The sequence below is a fragment of the Symphodus melops genome, assembly GCF_947650265.1.
Source record: "Symphodus melops genome assembly, chromosome: 13".
Lineage (NCBI taxonomy): Eukaryota > Metazoa > Chordata > Actinopteri > Labriformes > Labridae > Symphodus > Symphodus melops.
This window is the reverse complement of record NC_136703.1, coordinates 6,431,712-6,451,856: the sequence shown is the minus strand read 5'-3', so window position 1 is coordinate 6,451,856 and position 20,145 is coordinate 6,431,712. Positions and strand designations below refer to the sequence as shown.

At 41.2% G+C, this 20,145-nt stretch overlaps 1 protein-coding gene across 3 annotated transcripts in view; it reads left to right on the top strand.

The window, feature by feature from the left end:
- Window positions 1-20,145, top strand: part of sema3h (sema domain, immunoglobulin domain (Ig), short basic domain, secreted, (semaphorin) 3H) — a 62,527-nt gene that overhangs the window by 15,969 nt on the left and 26,413 nt on the right. For all 3 annotated transcript variants that reach the window (XM_079359100.1, XM_079359099.1, XM_079359101.1), the window contains 3 exons: window positions 13,719-13,873; window positions 18,754-18,816; window positions 19,970-20,089. In XM_079359100.1, the coding sequence (XP_079215226.1) occupies window positions 13,719-13,873; window positions 18,754-18,816; window positions 19,970-20,089 (338 nt within the window). The remainder of the gene's footprint in view (window positions 1-13,718; window positions 13,874-18,753; window positions 18,817-19,969; window positions 20,090-20,145) is intronic.

Here is a 20,145-nt window from a genome sequence, read left to right as displayed (position 1 = left end):
TTTTCTGTCACCAGGGCAGGCAACTGAATATGACGGTGTCATCTCGTGTTGGTTTCTTGCTCAACTTAATGTAAAACTCAAAAATTCAACAGATTTTTAAATATTTTAATTCTGAGGAGAAAGAAACCCTCCAAATATCAGTTGAAAACTAGATCAAGAATCTTTACTTAGAAATTGTAAAGTTTTGTTAATTACTAATTGATTCTATGAAATTCGGCAGACGTTCAAAAAGATATCTACTGAATGAAATCATAAAATGACATTACTGTATGACATTAAAGAAACATGCTATGTTGATGATCTGGCTTCTTTGACAACAATGCAACAGCTAGTATGTCCTTCAAAGTTTCAATTACGGTCCGGAATGATCTGTTTTTGTTTTGACCAGAGAGCCTTTTTGGACAACCTTGGTTTGCCAGATGTGCAACCAGTCTTCACAGCAAACCGTCAGGTGTTGTAGCGATAGAAGCTGGCAAGCAGGTCCTTCTGATAATTAATTTTTGCCAGACCTAAAAAGCCTTGGCAGTTTTCTAAAAAGCTCCATGACCAGAAAAAAAAGGTTTCAAGAGCGATGTAGAGCTGGCTAAACACTGAAGCTACAACAGTATGTCCAAAACTTGACAACCTGTGTAGCATGGCAACCTCTCTAATGATTTGAAATTCCACTGTAGTACCAATTTTAAATGCCACATGTCAGAGTAAGCTATTCCTCCTCTAAGGGAAAACTGTTTTTGGTCAGGAAAAGGGAATTGGTTTAAACTTCTGAAAGCCTTTCTTTCACAAAGGAGGTTGTCCCTAAAGGGTGGTTTTTGAGGTTAAAAAAAAAAAGAAAACGTACAGGTGTTGGCTGATTAATAACACTCACTATTCACTCTGCATAGTCTATTTTTTTAGTCAAAGTGTCTCTAATACACACTTTGTGCTAAAGATTAGAAAGCATCTAAAAGGCTCCTTGCTCTTTTCCAAGAAGATTTGTCCATAAAGTCGTGGCCAAAACATTTAACCAATGACATTGTTCCGTACTGGGCGGCTCCCACACGAGACTGTTTGTTACTGTGTGATTGCGAAGCAGAGAAAACAATGAGGGTTCTCAGTGAACCTTCTCTTGGGTAAATAAAGACAAAAAAAAATTGAATAAAAAGCAAACAGAGAATTGACTCGTTTGTAGAAGCATGGCGACCCAGGTCAAGCCGTCTGATGATGATGAATAATCATACACGCCGAGGTCGAAGGTTAAGCTGTCCACGTGAGTCTGGTCTGTCTGTGACAGAGTCCAGATGCAGTTTGTCGAGTGTTGGGATATCGTTTTGCTGTGGTATGCATTGTGTGTGTGTGTGTGTGTGTGGCCCTTTTAAGGGTAAATGAATTAGAAGTTTTGGAGTCCATGTGGAACAGTAACAGAGCAGAGATTAGCTCATGTGTGAGGACAAATAAAAGTAGTTTCTGAGGCTTATGACTTTGTACACCATAGATCATCTGACCTGACCATCAGCCACACCCATCGTGAAGCACATGAAGGTAGTGCTGTGCGTTCCAGTTAGACTGAAAAATGGACGGAGACTTTATAACTGTATGCATGTTGACCTGAGTGTTAGAAAGGAATTTGTGCATTAATTCACATGAGTGCCCATCTGTGTGCCTATAGGCTTTGTTCCCAGGCTTCTGCAGGCCTCCTGTTGTAATTGCAACAATAATTGGTGAAGTGATAACCCCATTTCCACAGGAAATGTGCCCCGGTTTCCTTGCCCTCCTGCCACCAGCAACACACCTCCACCCCACCCCCCCCCCCCACCCCCCCCCCCCCGTTGCACAGCCAACGAAAAACCTCCCAATGGGAACGTTGCACCAGACAGCTAAAGTTCCTCGGGGCCTTGGGAGTAGACAAACAGACGGCAGAGGACAGACATACAAACACAACTACACACATGTTTGGGAGCCAACAAACACTGTTGTAAAATAGTTCTAATCTAATAATTGGATAGATTAATGGTGTGTGTGTGTGTGTGTGTGTGTGTGTGTGTGTGTGTGTGTGTGTGTGTGTGTGTGTGTGTGTGTGTGTGTGTGTGTGTGTGTGTGTGAGTGTGTGTGTGTGTGTGTGTGTGTGTGTGTGTGTGTGTGTGTGTGTGTAAACCAGAATAACTCAGGAAAACAACATCTGACTCCCATGAGTCTGAAGACAATTGAAAGAGAGACTTGATTTTTTTTCATCATCCTTTCTTTTCTGTATCAGATTCAAAAGTTATATTTCACTCTGCTGGCACAGACTCTATGCTTTGAGGACTAATTCTCATTATTTTATCAGGTAGAACGCTCGAGCAGAACCTGAGTCGTTGGTAGACAGCCGTCGCCTGTGACAAGTTGGGCTCAGACAGTGGACGAGAGGGAGAGACATAATACTAGACAAACACAAAGCAGATATTCAGACAGATATACAGAAAAATATCAACAATTTTGCAAACATTCTCTTAATGATGAAGGGAAGGTGCTGACCCCTGCCATATGGCAAATGTATAATTGGCAGTCTGGACCTGTCCCACTCTGCTCTCCTCTCGTCCCAGCACCTCAGCTGCAAGCCCCACCTTCATAGTCATAGCCAGCATATATACTTAACAACACTGGAAAGAATTTTAAGTGCACATGGAATCAACCAGAACTCTTCACGAAGACGTTAATATTCTGAAGCTTTATTGCCTTCAAAATAAAAACTACTGTCATTTATCAAAAATATGTGTTTTTTTTTAGATTTACCATCGAATGACTAATATCATTTCCTAACGATGCAAAACAGTTGACTACGCATCTAAAGCGTCTCTGTTGTAAGTAGGGTTGCAAAACATTTTCCATCAAAATTAACAGGAATTTATAGGAATAAACAGGAATAAACAGGGAATTTACACACACACACACACACACACACACACACACACACACACACACGCAGCTGTCTTGTTGCTCGCAGCAGCAGGCTCAGTTGACTGGCTCTGCTCTGTTCAAAGTAACTATCTAACATCAAGCATTAAGTCGGAGGTTTGCAGTTTCATGTTTGTATGGAGGATGAAGGCATGTTTTCAAGCTCATCAGGTCTAGTTAATAAGTTGTCATTGTTTGGTCAATGAATTAAATAAAATGTCCAAATTCAAAAAGAAAAGAAAAACATGAAACAAACAATGATTGTGAGGTGGTATCTCTCAGCACTGCTCTTGTACTGACCATTACGTTTCAGTTCACAGTCTAAGGGAGTTTCGTCCCACTCGTTTGTTACAGCAGTCGCCATGATGGAAGTGCCGTCTCCGTCCACATGTCAGTCAACCATAAGGACAAGCTAAGAGCTGGAGCTGAGGCGGGTTTAAAGCCTCTTGACAAACGGTTACATAGCACCCACCTGTCAGTCACTGCAGGAATATTCACAGCCCATTGGCTTCATTTTTCAACACTGGAGGTTGCTGCCTTGTGTTGTCTGGAACAAACATTCTCAAAAAGAAAGAAACAGGTGGATAAAGAGTGGGTAGTGATGGGTAACAAGCCTATTATTTTTAGTGTTCTGTATGCCTGAAATAAGGCAGGATAACAGTTTGAGATACATTTTATTGTAAGTGAATGAATCCATCCTGTATAGCCTTTAATGCTGGCTATCTGCTGAAGTATTCACAAAGCTGGAAATGAAGTTACTATTTTCTCTCCTCATTTTGATGTACGGCCCGGCATGTAATTAGATTATGCTTACAGTGCTTTTGATGTATTTAAGAAACCTGTGAAAATCAAAGCTCATCGTTTCCCTGTATGTTGTATGAAGTCTCTGCTGGTGTGTGTGTTCATGAGAGTGCTATGTGCATATGCGTGTTTGTGCAAATGTGTGCTTGTTTGTGTATGGTGCAGTGAAGGAATGTTTTTAGCTGTATCACACGCCGCACATTTTACCCTAATCACATCAAGGTCCATCAGAGCTCCCATGACCAGCAGCCTTTAATCTAATGTTCACCATGGATAAAAATACCTACCAACACACACACACACACACACACACACACACACACACAGACACAGACACATATGATTGCACAAACAGTATACAAACAAAACAGACACTCACAGAGTTAAATGTAGACAGGCAGGCTCTTGCACTAACATAAAGGAGCCATTCACGCGCAGACATTTTCTGTGTGTGTGTCTCTTTGTGCGTGCCTGCATCCGTAGGATTATGTCGCAGCGTTTTCTGTTCCTTTACGTCTTAACTTTCCGCTCTTTGATTCGCCGTGACAGGAGTCAGAGGCCAATTGGCTGGGATCAAGGGTCACGACCCTCGTTGACCTTCCCTGTCAACTTAATGCTGATAAGAATGGCTGCTCTAAGCAGGCGCGTGTGTGCATGCAAGTTTGTGTGTGCAAAATGAACAGATTGTGCTGCTTTAGTTGAACAACAGAGGTCTTTATGGCATTATCATATCTACCTAATATACTTGTCGAACTTTTTCATCGTTATCTCTATGAATCACCTGACCGAATGAGCGCACTCACTCGGTTTCAAAGCTCTATGAGATAACTTTGCTCAACAGAGGCTCTCTTTATTGAAGGTCACAGTTTGTACCTGGAGTCTTTTGAACTTGTGACGACAGACATTGAACAAAAGCATGATACCTACTTGCAGATCACAATGATTCCAGCTCCAAGAGAAGCAAAAATGTTTTTAGAATGTCCTTTGCGAAGATACAAAAAACACTTCTCTACTTCTCTGAAAACTATTGATAAAGCTTTCCAGTGAAATTTGACAATTCAATTTTAGGGAGTTTTTTTTCTGACAGCTGATTCATACACAGAAGTCTCACTTTGCAGAACAAACATAGTGATTTACACTGGGAGAAACAGTTAATGACGAAGCTTCTGGTTAAAACTCTGACTCCTAGTGTGTTGTTAGTCTAGTGGTTGGTGTGTGCTCTAGCGTTGTGGTAAAGACCACAACAAGACCAAGACATAGCCAGGACCAGTGTGCTCCAAGACCGAGACGACTTGTGTGCAGCAGGCGTGTCACGCTTTTCTGAAAGGGCCGTTTTCTTTCTCTTCACAGTAAACACGTGGAAAACAGCCCGACAGTGGCAGTCTTGAATCTGGTTTCCGCCTAGTCCATGACCAAGACAAAACCGAGTATAAATGCTTTCGATTCAAGACGACACTTAGACCTTTAAAAAGTGTAGACCATGTCCATACACAGAGGCAGTGGTCTTTCAAGTAGGCAGCCCGTGTTTGAGCTGACTAGTGGCACCTTTCCAGCGTCTCATTCCCCTCCCTCCCTGACTTTGGATTCTCCTTAAGGAACAAAAACCCCAAAAATATTCCCTGATGCTCATTATGGGGTTAGCTGTCACTAACTTCATCTCACAAACCAAAACTGATTCACAAATCAAAACTTTTTAATGGTATTTGGGGTTCTGAAAACATCTGACTTGTCTTACAGGTCCAACATGAGTCTATAGTAGACTAAGAAGGATTAAGATGTAGAGGTTGACTTTAACAGGCAATTGATGATCAGTAATAACAGCCAAATCAAATCATTTCACTATAAATAAATTCTAAACAGTACGGACCTGTTGGTGTCAAATTGAATATTGAAGAAATATAGTCTTCAAATAGACTGTAAAGTCACCCATTGCGTTTCATTGGGTTCTTTCCACATTATCAAATGGCTTCTGGTGTTCCTCTGATAAACTTTTCTGATGTTTATGTCCTCCGTCTGAGCCACTCCACAACATGACACCTTGCACCCTTAAAGCTCCTGTGCAGTTTGGCAGCATTTGGGAGCTGAAAGTAATTAAAGAAAATCTATTTTAATTCAGAGTTTCTGAAAAGACTGAAGGGCCGGAGAAAAGATCAGTGAGATCAATACAATTATCACAAACCTCTCAAGCTTTTCACTTTTGTTACAAGCGAAGCAATCATTGAGAATGTATGAGACAGTGTTGAGCTGGTCAACCTCTGATGACGGTTTGGTTAAAAATGGTCGAAGATGAAATTTAGTCTTGGCAGGTGGTTGCACAGATTCTGTTGAATGTTCATAGAGACAGATACAGTAGGAGGGCTGCAGGTCACAGATGATGCTTTTTGTGTCCTAAATACCTGAAACTGTGTGTGGTTGATTGTATGAATGAAAATCTGTGTGTCTGCGCGTGTGTGCGCGTGCGTGTGTGTGCCCTCCCATTACGTTAACAGCTTTGATGTCTTGGAAAAACACTCCATTATTCCAAACTGCCCGTGGTTCAGCCAAAGTGTTGATGAGAGGTGTGGGCTGAGTTGTTCATCTTTGTGTGTGTGTGTGTGGGTGTGTGTGTGTGTGTGTGTATGTGTGTGTGTGTGTGTGTGTGAGAAGAGTGAAACACGCAGAGTATGTGTGTATGGGGGGGGGGGGGGGGGGGGGGGGGGGGCAAGGAGGTGAGGCCAAAAGAGAGCCCTCGCCACACCACACACAGTCCCTCGCAAATTATGCACACGGCATGGTTGCTGTTTCCAAGGCAACTGTCCCATGAGTAAGGGTGGGGTGGGTGCAGCTGCTGTTTCCCGACTGAGTCAGGGATGTGTGTGTGTGCGTACACACTTCAAGAATGTGTGTGTGTTTTTTTTTTTTTTTTTCAACTTGAATAAGAGCCATTCACGGTTGTGAGGTCAAGATGGGAGAAATTTTACTGGGGCAGAATTTTTCCCAAACTACCTTGCATGTCTGTATGTGTGCAGGGCTAACAAAGCGAGACAGATTAGTTACCAATGCATGGTATCATTCAGTGTTGGTGTGGATGCTGATTCTAAATGTGTTTGTCAATTGAACATGTGCTGTGAAGTCACTGATTGCACTCTGTGTCTTTCAAAGTCTGAATGTGTGCGTTTGTTTAAACAGCCGCTCTCAGTTCCCTCTCGCCATAATGCTGATTTAAAGCACTCCAAAAAGAGGATGCAAGCTAGATTTTTTTGAAGCCTGTCTGACCCAATAAGATCCCATGACAGTAACGGATGCTGAATGCTGCTGGTGTTTCCACTGCAGAGGTGGTTTCACATTCAGTTAGGCTCAGCTCATCCCTTTATTGAATTGAGCGAGGTCATGCCGTTCTTGTGGCACCTTCAATGTAATTCAGACGAAATGCTGGAGGCCTGCAGGGCATAAATTCCACCAGAGCTTGATTCCTCATAAAGAGGGGAGGTAGACATGGTTTGCATCTAAACTAAGTAGAAGTCATGAAGTTTTTGTTTCAGCCTAGGAAAAGGAGTAACTGAAGGACTGGAATGAACATAGTTTTTAAACCACCGACAACATTTTCAAAGAAATGACAAAAAACTTGACTTTGTCTATTTCCAAAATTTACGAAGATTTTATGTGTTTGACAATTGAACATCTTAAGGAAGTGTAAACACCCAGAGAATAATAAAATGGATGCCAACTTCTGTTAACATTTCACTGCACAACTCATAAACGTTTCCCTCTCTTACTTTGGAAACTTTAAATAGTTGGTTGTAGCTAAAGTATTAACTTGCAAACTTCCTATCTGACTTAAACCAAATTGCGGAAGTTGAATAGGTACAATGGGAATAAATAATCTGGCCTTCGACAATCACGTCCAACTCTCTCCAGCAAATATCCAAGTTATGACATTAATTTGGGTTTTCACACTTGTGAAGAACTCCTTACATTTCCCAGGGAGCTGCATGCGTGAGCGCAAACGGCTGAATTTTGTTCGGACTTCACTTGGAGTTTCCTTCGAGTTCCCCTCGAGCCAATAGGAGGACGGGGGTGACGGTTTTTTATACAGTGACTGCTCTACGGTGCTTAGATTGTCTGCACGCAACTGCTAGATCGTAGCACATCATGTGACAGCTGCATTATGGTTTCTGTTCGTCAGTATGTTGTTCTCCGCTCTTTTCTTGACTTGAGTCTGTTGAACTACACGTTGCATTTATTTCTGAAGGTAACTATTGTCATTATTCTGTGTTGCTTCGTCTGTTACTTTTCTTTTTTTTTATGTCACATCTTACCTCAGGAAACATAATAATTGTGTTTGAATTATTTGACTCTGCATCTCGTACTGAGACACTTTGATTATTGCTGATATCACTCAAAGATCCTTGTGTGCATGAACACATATGAACGATACACCAGTTATTCTCTGTTCCCCAAAGGTGCTTTACCCTTACTAATGAATGCTGTCCATGAAGTGATAATGAGCCAACCAGGCCAAGTACTGTACATAAACAAACATGGAGGTATTGTTACATCTGAATAATGGAGCGTTAACAATGAGCCATTCATTTGAAAATCAGGTTTTTGGCACATTTTGTAGGTCACAGAAAAAATGAGTGGGGGTTCCTATTGGTTATTAAATTCTTGCGGCAAAAATGTTTTGTTTGGATGTTGGGATGTGGTGACTCTGAAAGACAAACAAACAAGCAATTGGCAAGACTGAAGCATAACTATGTGGCAGACACAGAGCTAAGTTATTATTTTTTGTAAACTGTCCAGGTTGAGGAATGTTTGGGACACTTCTGTAACATTAATTAATTTGTACATCGCCAATTCATAGCAAATGTTAACTCGACACGACAGCTCAAGATCTTACTCGTTGGATAGTTACAAAAGAAAAATGGGAGAGGGCGAGATGAGATGCAGGAAGAAGGATAGGGACAAACAGAGACGAGGGAGGGGTCCATAGCAGCAGGCCGTCCCCACAAACAAACACGTGGAACCTATAGAAACATGAGGGATCGGGAGCTCCTCTGAACAAATGAGGTAAGTCAGTAAGAGTTTCAGATAGTGACATGCAGTAATATGATGTGGAGGCACAGAGAGAGAGAGAGAGGGAGGTGGAGCTCAAGGTGCCAGTTCCCCCGGTAGTCTAAGCCTATAGCAGCATAACGAGGAGCTGGTCCATACCTGTGCCAGCCCTAACTATAAGATTGTCAAAAAGGAAAGTCTAGTCTTAAAAGTATAGAGTGTGTCTGCCTCCAGCCTCCTGACTGCTAAATGATTCCAAAAGAGAAAGGCCTGATAACCGCAGGCTCTACCTCCCAGGCTACATATAGACACTGTAGGTAGCACGATCATGTCTGCCTTCCAGGAGTGTAAACATGATTAGTTGGGAACAGTTCTTCAGTTAAAATGTCTCCAAAACGGAGGCGAAATAATAGAAAAAAAACCAAAACATTTGACAAAAACAACAGAAGAACGCTTATCTTGAATTCCTAGCTCTGCTGATGCTCCCACTGGGATTAATGAAGCCGATATCAGTGGGAAGCGAGAAACAATTTTACCTCTCTGACCGTTTTCTGAATATTAACAAAGTCCCCAGTGGCTAATAAGCAGATTTCCTGCTGAGCTGCAGTGTAACTTTCTCCTTTGTGCTGTTAGTCTGCTGAACTTCCCTCTCCTACTGCGGCTGCTTCTCTGTTTCACATTATTTCTCCATTTCCACTGAGTCATGTCTTCTCCGTTCTTTTTCTACATCGCCGTTTCTCTTCTGCTCATCTATTTCTTGTGTTTTCTCCCGACTGTCAGCATGTTGTGCTTCCTTTCATTTTTGTCTGCTTCTTCGCCCCTTCTCATCTTGTTCTTCGTCCTGATTTCTCAGCCTTTTTCCTCTGCCTCTGTTAGTTTCTGTCTTTCATGTTTCCCTCCCTCTCTGTCATTAGTTTCTCCTCCTCTCTACTTCCTGCTCTTCACCTCGCCCATCATCCAGCCAATCATCATTTTTAACCCTGTCTTCGTTATCATTTTCCCTCTCACTCTCTGTCTTCTCCTCCTCCTCCTCCTCCTCCTCAGTTCACCTATATATCCATCATTTTCCCTGTTATTATCTTACAATTTTCCCTCACTCTCATACTTTTCCCTCCACTTCTTCCTCAATTCCCCCATAAGTCCATCATTCCCCCCTCATCCTGTCATGGCAACATGATTTTTTTCAGAAGCTCTATCTTCCGTCTTTATCGACCTTTTCTGTCCAATCCCCACCTGTCTTTTCTCATCCCTCCTCTCCCGACTCATCCTCATCATCCCCCATCAATCTTTATTAATTTCTTCTATCAGGATTTCTTTTACCCTGTTCTCCCTCTCCTCCCCTCCCCACCCCTCCTCTCTCTCCCCCCCCTCATCTGTCTATCATCCTGTCATGTTTTGACATTTTTTCTATTCTCATCTCGGAGCTGTCTTCGCCCATCAGACAGTTTTCATTTCATTGTCACTTTGCCATGTCATTTTTCTCATCACGTCTCCCTGACGCTCCTCTCGCCCCGTCTCCTTCTCCTCCTCCTCCTTTGATTTTTACCCGCCTTTGTTATGTTAGTCTTTCACATTGACTTTGAGGTGTATTTGCACACTGAGTACAGATCCAACTCAACGAATCCCTCCTTCCCTCACTTTTTGACTTACAATATTTAGTTCTGTTTGAATCCCACATGCCAGCAAGCACCTGTAAACAGAGGTCACATGGGCTCCCAGCATGCAGCTTGTTAATTGGGCAGAGTTGTGGAAGCCTGCCATCCCACCATGTTAGACGTTTTTGATGGATTTGGCCAGAGTCCAAACAGATCTGACTCATGTTCCTATAAAATAAATTGCTGCTTTAATGATGCATGCTGACCTTTTCTTTGTATCCTGTGTTTGATCTGGTTCAGTATGAAACGCTGCAAATCATGTGGATGTGAAAGCAAGCGTGAATGTACACATTCAGACTGGGGTTTACCTGGGGTTCACAGCTTGCCGCCATTTTTTAACAACTAGAGTGTGAAAATCGGTATCATTCTTTGAGGTGTTTTTCTGGCACCCCCTTCTGACCTCGATTTAACCCCCTGCAGAGGTGGACCAACCCTGAACCCACAGTACATTTACACCATGTTGAAGAAAAGGTTGATTTATTGTGTTAGTTTAACTAAATGTGACTTAAACTGGACTTTTAAAATACATCTTGATATGTTAGTCTGAATAACATTATACTCTGTTGAACTAACTCTGCTTTCACCAAACTCTTAAAGGCTCCTGATATTTCCAGGAGCTGTACGTGTAAAAGTGAACAGTCATTTTAGAAGCATTGATTCTTTTGTCATTTCTTTCTTGGTCTTTTGCATCGATCTCCTGCTGCACCTCAACAGTGGCTCAGTGTTTGTTACACTCGCTCTCCCTCTCATTTGTTCCTTTGCACATCTTATTCATCTTTAAAATCTCAACATTTCGTCACTCACCTCGACGTGTGTTTCACTATAACTCCACAGCCTACTGACATGAAATACGGCAGAAAGTCGAGTGTTTAAGGTATTCAGATGAAGTGGTCGCTCGCTGAGCTGCGGTTCAGATAGTTACCATGTGTTTGGGAAGAGTTAGGGTTACTCCAAACTGGCTGAGAATATTTTTACAGATGTCTCTGTTCCAAAGAAGTTCATCAGGTTTGAACTTTACCCTATTGCATTGAAATTAGGGATGCACCGATTTTTTTTTAAAACTTTTAAAAAAATCCCTGTTGAAAGATGTTGGCACAACTGCTAAAATATTGTACCATGACCTAATGTTGGTAGCCGCTGTTTATTTTTTTGTACCAAATCAACTTAATGCTGGCATCTAGTACACCTAACTACTGATTCTGAGAAGAGTTTGTCCACAATCCTTCCTTTAATTAAAGTGGGCTGAGGGTGCTGCCAAAATGAAAGATGATAAATCATTAATATCTCCTTTCATTCTTCACCTGATTGAGCCAGTGTTTGGGCTTTAAGCAGCACTGGGCAACAATCTATGTTCATTATCAAGTCAGCTATGTGATAAATCATCCCAAAGGCTTGGATCTCAATTCTACCAAGCTATGCTTTATATACTAAGATTGAAAAATGTCTCCTCTGCCTCCTGATTTAGTCAAAAAGTAGGGTCAAGGTTGTGAAACAAGAGTATGCTGGGCATAATTAATAAACATCATAGGTGTAATTGTCTGGGTTTTGAATTGTAAACTGTTTTTTTAAAAGTTCTTTTCTGCCTCTCACTGCTATTTAGAGCTGCCAATGTGTGAAGCCATGCCTGCTACTGCTTAAAGCCTATATGTTGATGCTTTTAGCTTTAGGTGCTGATGCCAACTCCCTCAAAAAAACCCCACTTTCTTCAAGAATATGAAAGTTAACACAAGGCAGACGTACGTGCAGTTTGCTCAGACTTCTTCAAGATTGAGTTTTGCAACAGTTTAAAAAGCATTTCATCTGCAAGGCTGCTTGTTCTCATCAGAAACATTTGTTATCATGCATCTGTCTGGAGATGTGATCCAGATAAAGGCGTTGTGTGTGTGCGTAAGTGTGTGTGTCTGCGTTTGTTTATTCACGAAAGATACATTTCTTTTGTTGAGCTCAAGTGTCGAGTCTGATAAGAGGAGCGAAGCTGCAAGACAAACAATCGCGGATTGTTGTGTGTGACAGAAACTGCAAGTGTGGGAAAAATGTTTGTGTTTGTCCAACATGTCAGTTTATCATATTGTTTGTTGTAAAAAAAAAAAAAAAAGAACAAGGAAAGCTTCATAACTGGCCTGAACACACAGATGTTCTGGAACTATTGCAACAACATTTGTTTGTGGGTGGTCATTTATTGACTTATATGTTTTAATATATTCATTAAAAAAATAATAATAATCACATTTATTGTTATTGACTCTCTTCTCTTCTCTCAGTTATTTCTAATAGCATCCCATGTGGCAAATTAGCATTTTGCTAGAAACACAAAGAGCAGTGCATCTGGGACTTAGTGCATAGTTAAAATTTACAGCACCAATGTTACTGTACGTCCATGTTAAATAAATGGAATAAAATAATAATTCTGGTGCTTACTTTTGAATAAATTTCATCTTGGGACTTTACAAACTCCACTAATCTCCACCCTATGGAGACACATATAGGAGTACGTGAGTTGTCTAAAAGTTAATATAAACAATGGATGCAGTGGAAATTGCCAGCTTGACTTTGATGACTCCCAGTTTAATCACAGACCTCAGTTTGTGTAAGTCAGCTCTGCTGGTGCTGAAGGGCTTATTTTATTAAAGGTTTATTCTGGGGTTTTTTCTGCCTTTATTTAGAGATAGGACAGTGGTCAGATATCAGGGAGAGAAAGAGAGAAAGTGTGAAATGACATGCAGGACAGGAGCCACAGGTCTGATTCGAACCTTCAAACCATGGGGTGCACGCACTAAACACTACGCTACTTGCACCCCAGAGCTTACGTCTGAACTTTGGACAAACAATTTAAGTATTTACCCGTCTTCCATGATTTATGCTAAGCTAAGCTAATTGACTCATAGCTCCAACTCAACAGTAATGCACAGACATGCATCAGGAGTCTAGCTTCTCATTCTCGACAGCATCTTTTGCTCAAGACATCTGGAAAACAAACAAAGGCCTAAGAACCGGTTAAAAAAAACGCTGTTTTTTTCATGACCTAGACTAGATCAATTATTCCTTTTTATAGTTATGTTCAACACCTGAAAAAACTGCTATGGTGAAGGTGTGAGATGAAGTGAGTTACAGAAAGATGTTTAAACACTAGATGCCTGTGTTTCTTTTCACATAACATCCAATAACATTCACAATGAATGTTATTGGATGTTACTTTTGACTGTTAAGGGAGCGCAGGATGATATTTTCTGAAAGTTCCTTACAGGACTTTAAAGGTTATACATGATCTTACATGGTCAAATATTTGAACGATAAAAAATAATCTTTTCTCCTTTTCAGAGTTGATCCAGAATGGCCGCCTGCTGACGCTGCCACTAGTGGCGGGAGACCTGCATTCTCTGCTGCCTGACGAAGACCGGAGGCGTCTGTACGTGGCCATGAAAGATAACCTACTGTCCACTAGTCTGGATGACATAACGCAGAACCCACGCAAGGTTAGAGCTGGAGGACACTCATACACGCATTCACATACCATCTGAGGCGAGGTATGATACAAACATCCAGCAGACGTACACATGGTCACATGCAAGGAGATTCGCATGAGGTAAACACATGCATGATGGGACTAAATATGGAATGTTAACACGCCTCTGTGTAAAATCCCTTTGCATTAAATCCTCTGTTACTTGTTTTAGTTTTCACAGAATCACATAAATTCTAAGTTCTTCTAAGTTTTCTAAACAAATTTAAAGCCACATTTTTAGAAATTAAATAGTAAATTTAGTAAAAGTAAATAGTTGTAATCTGGCAATTTGCTCTCCCTGAAATAACTTTTCACACTTATTTTTTTAAATAGAATTAGTATTTTTACAATACATAATTACAGACATGAGAGAAACACAGCAACATAAACAAAAAGTCAAACTGCCACCATATAACAAAAAAAGAAGCATGTGTCCATGTTGGTCCGAACGCTGATTGCGATGTCCCTAAGTATGTTGGTGGTCAGGAGAAGTGTCGGGGGAAATCAAGATCATTCCACACTGAGGGAGAGTTCAAAGTTTCAGAATTTTATTACAAACCATTTAAATACAATCAGTTTTCACTGTATTGTATCTTGCTCTTCATATACTCAATAAATGCTCTCCTCGTTGTAAGAAACTTGGGGTATGTGTGGGTCAGTGTGTTCTTTAAGGTGTAGACAAGAAACCACATTTAACTGTTTCTTTATGAAAAGGAGGGGAAGCTGATTTTCACTCACTGAACTGATTTAGTTACTTAAACCCTGAGGCAGCACGCATATTGTCAGCTGGTCAGGTTCACGCCCCAACATATGTCGATTGTCCTAATGAGGCTGAGTTAATATTCATGTTACCACTCAACACATTCACACAACAACTGAATGTAGCAGAGGTACATGATTGACATGAAATAAAAAAAACAAAACCAAAACAAAGGTTTCCCTTTTCACATTGTTTGTGAGTATGCAGTGTGATGTTGCACATTTCGCATGATATCCAGAGAGCGAGGCGGACATGCTGAGGGTTCTCCAGACAGTCTCAAGTTCACAGCAAGGCCAGCAACAGTGCTGCCTTTTCATAACTCTGCCGCATCAAATCAATACCCTCATGTGTCAGACAGACGAGCACGCTATCAGAGAGCCTCACAGGTAGGCAGAGCAGACAGACTGACAGACAGACAGACCGCAGTCAAACACGCCAGCCACCCACTCAGCAAGGCAGCCAGCCAACAAAGGGAGATAGATAGTCATAGTCTACTCGTATCTCAGCTCTGTGTTGGCTTTAAACGTCTATGCATGAGAACATACAGTATTTATAGAGTGTTTATAGTGTTCCAGCTTGTGCGCAGCTTTTTCCCAACGGGTGTTAAAACCACTCACAGTGCCATTTTCTCTTCTTCACCGTTATTCTCTTGACATCCACAGATTCTTATCAGTGCAGCCTGCGAGTTCTTCTAACGAGTGTGTGAGTTCAAATGAATGCATCCAGTGTACGCTGTAAGTCAAACTGCCTTTGGCTTTAAGAGATGGACACGTAACCAGTTTCTCCAGTCCGCTGCAGTTCAGAGCCAAATGTGACGCTGTTGCATTTTTCTTTGATCAAGCAAAAAAAAAAAAAAACCTCACAACATTCCTTCTGTGTGAGTCTACAGCTGGCAGCCCACATTACACAAAGGGTCACCAAAGGGATGAGTGTGTTGTGGTTTTCTGTTGCAGTTGTATTGTTTTTTTGGTTTTTTTTTGCTTCTTCTATTGTTTCTGTTTTTTTATTTTATTTTCAGCTCTGACATTATCTGCCAAAGGCCAGAAACCTACGTAAACATCCGTTTCCACTGTTGTATGTGTATATTCCTTCTACCAGTGGGTTAATTGTTGTTCTTAAACCCACATTCTTCTTCGCTGTATCAACTGACAGCCAGCATGCTCCTCTCAGAGGGGCACATTTCCACGAACATGAGTGGGGATCCTTTAAGGGTGGTCTGTGTTCCTGTCATTTTGTGGTATTTGTAGATAAGAAAGTGATCTCTAATCTTATCTGATCGTCTCTGGGCTCTGCGGGAATGACTGCATCAGGGAACCATTACTGGACACTGAAAAAAAAAAAAAAGTTTCCTAAAGACATTATTATTAATGACTTTTGAATAGTGGCTATCGTGTTCCAGACTGAAGCCAAACTGTAGCACAAACAGCAGCACAGGAGCTTCCTGTTCAGACCAAAAACAGCTGACTTTTGACACTCTTTATTTTTTTATATGAAAGTTTATTCTTTGCGTACTCTAAGCTAGATCCCTTTTCAATCATTCAGTTCAATGTGTGCTCCACAGAGCTGATCTCTGAGGGAATGACTGACTGAGGGGAACTAGTTGTATTAGTCCTGAAGCTGCTATTTGACACTAATCCTCACCCCTCTCTCTCTCTCTCTCTCTGTCTCTCTCTGTCTCTGTCTCTGTCTGTCTGTCTGTCTGTCTGTCTGTCTGTCTGTCTGTCTGTCTGTCTGTCTGTCTGTCTGTCTGTCTGTCTGTCTGTCTGTCTGTCTGTCTGTCTGTCTGTCTGTCTGTCTGTCTGTCTCTCTCTCTCTCTCTCTTTGTCTCTCTGTCTCTCTCTCTCTCTCTCTCTCCGTCTTTCTCTCTCTCTCTCTCTCACTCTCTTTGTCTCTCTGTCTCCTCTCTCTCTCTCTCTCTCTCTCTCTCTCTCTCTCTCTCTCTCTCTCTCTCTCTCTCTCTCTCTCTCTCTCTCTCTCTCTCTCTGTCTGTCTGTCTTGTTCTCTCTTGACCTCCATGCCTCCATTATTCTCTCCACCGTTGGCCTCTACATGAAAGTATTGGAATGATTCCCGTGTGTTGACTGTTTTTATTACACACTGATTGAGTTTATGTGTACACAAACAGAGCACTTTAATATGATTTAGACTACAAATGCAGTGCTGCATGCTGTTTTGATTACATTAATTCTATTAGGTGAGTCAGTAAGTCTTTAAGGTCCTTCACTCAAGTTTTCTGATTCGAGATAAAGCCTTGTATGGTCGATTATCTGACCTGAAGTCAGGATGAACTAATTAATTGGAGAGGAAAAAAACTAAACATGAAGAAGGCGTATAAAACGTGATGCTGAAACAACATGTGGATCTCATTCTGACATAGGGATTTAGACAGTTTAAAAAGGTGGATAAACACTGTCTCCGGCCTCCACTAAAGACTTAAGTCTCTTAACGTCTACATGTCTGCCCCTGAGCCGTAGCTGGAACCAACTCAGCTTAGCTTGTTAAGTTTGACAGGTTTCATTGTGTGTGTCTGTTTTCTCCATAACAGCGGTTGGAAAAAAGTTTGGAAAGAGAGTCAAAATATTTTCTTGTTTGACAGTGATGCACATGACAAAGTGTCTACATACAGTATGAATAAAAAAAGAAAAGTTAAGTGAATTTGCGAAATATATCAGAAGGTGACACGAGGCGTTTATTTGCCTGTCGGGTCCATCGGTGAAACCAAAACAGTTTAAATCAGGCGGACTTGAAAGTTGCTGTGAAGAAGAAATATAAAGTGTCTTTGAACATCAGAGTCAGAGGAGTTAAAGAGGCTTTATTGGATAAATCATGAAGTCATTAAGACTCCCTCAGAAGAAGTTAACAAATCTGATAAACAACTGGAACAACTGGGAAAGGTGTTATTACACAAACAATGATGAAGTAAACACAATGAAGACAGTTTCCAATTAGGATGAAAGGTTTTTAAAAATGTGTAAAACTTAGGTTTTTTTTTTTTAATACCACACATTTTAAAATAAATAAATCTATGTTGTTTTAAAGGCAGTCTGTAGATTTTCACTACAAAATAAAATATAGACTTATACAAAAATAAAGCCGCTCAGTCATCACTTATGGGCCTCCTTACATGTGTTGTGACTGTGTCTTCACAGACCCTGTTCTCTGCCTGTCTTGTAATGTTTTCTTTTGTTTTGGTCAACATTTGTGGGTGGGGAGTGGGTGTACAACAGCCCGCAGGTGAGCTTAGAATTGGATGCATTTCAACAATTGGATGCGATTCAAACATGCGAATATGACAGATGTGTACTTAGCAGGCAAAGAAGAAAAATATATAATCACGATGAGGCGAAACTCCAAGCGGACAAAGCTCGTTCCAAGACGAGGATTACAGAGTCGGCCTGAGGTACAAGCAGTCGGCCTCAACGTACACACTATGTCTTGCAGTGTTTGTGCACTTTTAAGGCGCGATGGGCCCAGGAGGAGAGGCCCAGCTTGAATGTTGTTTCGAAGCTGCAACAAAGACTACTACCAACTTTTAATGATCAATGGTATAAAAAGTAGTTTAAAATATTCAGACCTTTAATTGTATCATTGTCAAAATTGAAAGACAGTGTGCAGTTTTTTTTCCTATTGAAAACGTGATATTATCCAGTTTTGGGCTCCAAGAACTAATATTTTTGCTGCTGTAGTATTCTGGTATTGTGACAGCTGGATAGGACCCATGATTGTGCTAACTCAGTCAACAAGTTACAGTAACAGTTGCTTTATAAGCACATAACTGTGGCCAAAGCCTCTGTATTAATTAGTCATTTTGCCACCATGCTGCTTTGACAGCTTGGCTCATAAAACAGGACACTGCGGTGTTGCCAGTTGGTTGATGTGTTCCTCCTTGAAGCTCCCTCAGACGAGGTACCAGAATCACCTGCCTCTAGTCCTTATTTTTTGCTGACTCTCTCCATTCTGCTACATCGTAGAGCACCTGCCAATGCCAAAAGTCTTTTCTAACAAATTTAGAATGAGCTATAAGACGAGTTTTTTTGTTTTTTTTACATCTTTTCTCACCATCTGTATTTTCTTTATCTCACTCTCTTAAGCTCTACTGGCCGGCCAGCCCAGATCGTGTCCAAGAATGTCTCATGGCTGGGAAAGATCCAGAGGTGACCCAACAAACGCTCATCACACAAAAACACACAAACATTGCATAAATGCAAAGCAATATGTTTGACCACTGCGTCTTACCGTGAAGGCAGGCAATCAGTTTTAAAGTCACACAGGAAGGGGAAGTATGTTGAGTCAGATATACACAGATATGGATCAGCAGCTTACAGGTCAAGTCATATCAGCTGTTCTCATCTGGTCTTCATTGCAGGCGGAAATGTTACACTACCTCACAAGACACTGTCTATAGAGTTGTGCAACAATAAAACAAGATAGTGGCATAACGGATAACAATCCAGAGCTGAACTAAAGTTGAATGACTCTGATGCTGGCCAGGATATCACGATTAGTCAAATAGATTGAGAGCATGTGACGCTCACCGGGAAATCCACAAATCTGATATATGAATGTGCTTATGCTTCAGTACATCAGTACAAATTCATGCCCTCTGTACATAAAAACTCAGCTTTAGAAAAATGTAATCTTTAATCTTTTTTTATTTGCGCAAGATTTCCTAAAGAGAAACGTAATTACAGCCGCGACCGATTCATCGTCCAGCCGATTACGTCGGCCGATATTAGCATATCAAGTGATCGGTTTCCGCTAATTTTATCGCAGATGTTCACCAATATTTCTCGATTTATTCACCAGTCAAGTAGCATTTGATTTGATTATCATTGGATTACACTTGCAATTCTCTTTCGGGCTGTCACAGGCAGAGGGGCAAGCGGTGATACTCGTTCAGTAGATGCACAGTTACTTTCCCATTGAGTGATCGACCATCTTGTCTTAGTTATAAATCGTTTCCACAAGTGTTTTGATCACTGCATTTGAAGGGTCATTGCAATACCCTTCAATGAGAGGTTATATCTATTTATCGATCTATCTCTACAAATCGAACATAGATCTAAGAAAGATATTGGCCGACATATTGGCATGAGATTTTTTTCTCTCCCTATTATTGATATCTGCCCAAAAAATCCCATATGGACCAGGCTTCAAACATAATGTTTTTGATGTTATTTCTATAAAATCAACTTTACTCTCATGGTGTTTTTGACCAATGACTATAAAGTCCCCCCCACACACACATTTATTCTAACATTGTGTTCCCTTCATCGGGCTTCTGTTCTGTTTGTGTCTCTACTGTAGCTGGAGTGTGCAAACTTCCTGCGAGTCCTGCAGCCTTTCAACCAGACTCACCTGTACATTTGTGGCACTGGGGCCTTCAACCCTCGCTGTGCTTTCATAGCCACCGGCGTCTTCCAACAGGTATTATTGCAAGTGATGCCACCTTTCACCAAGACTGGACATGCTCTGTTGTGTCT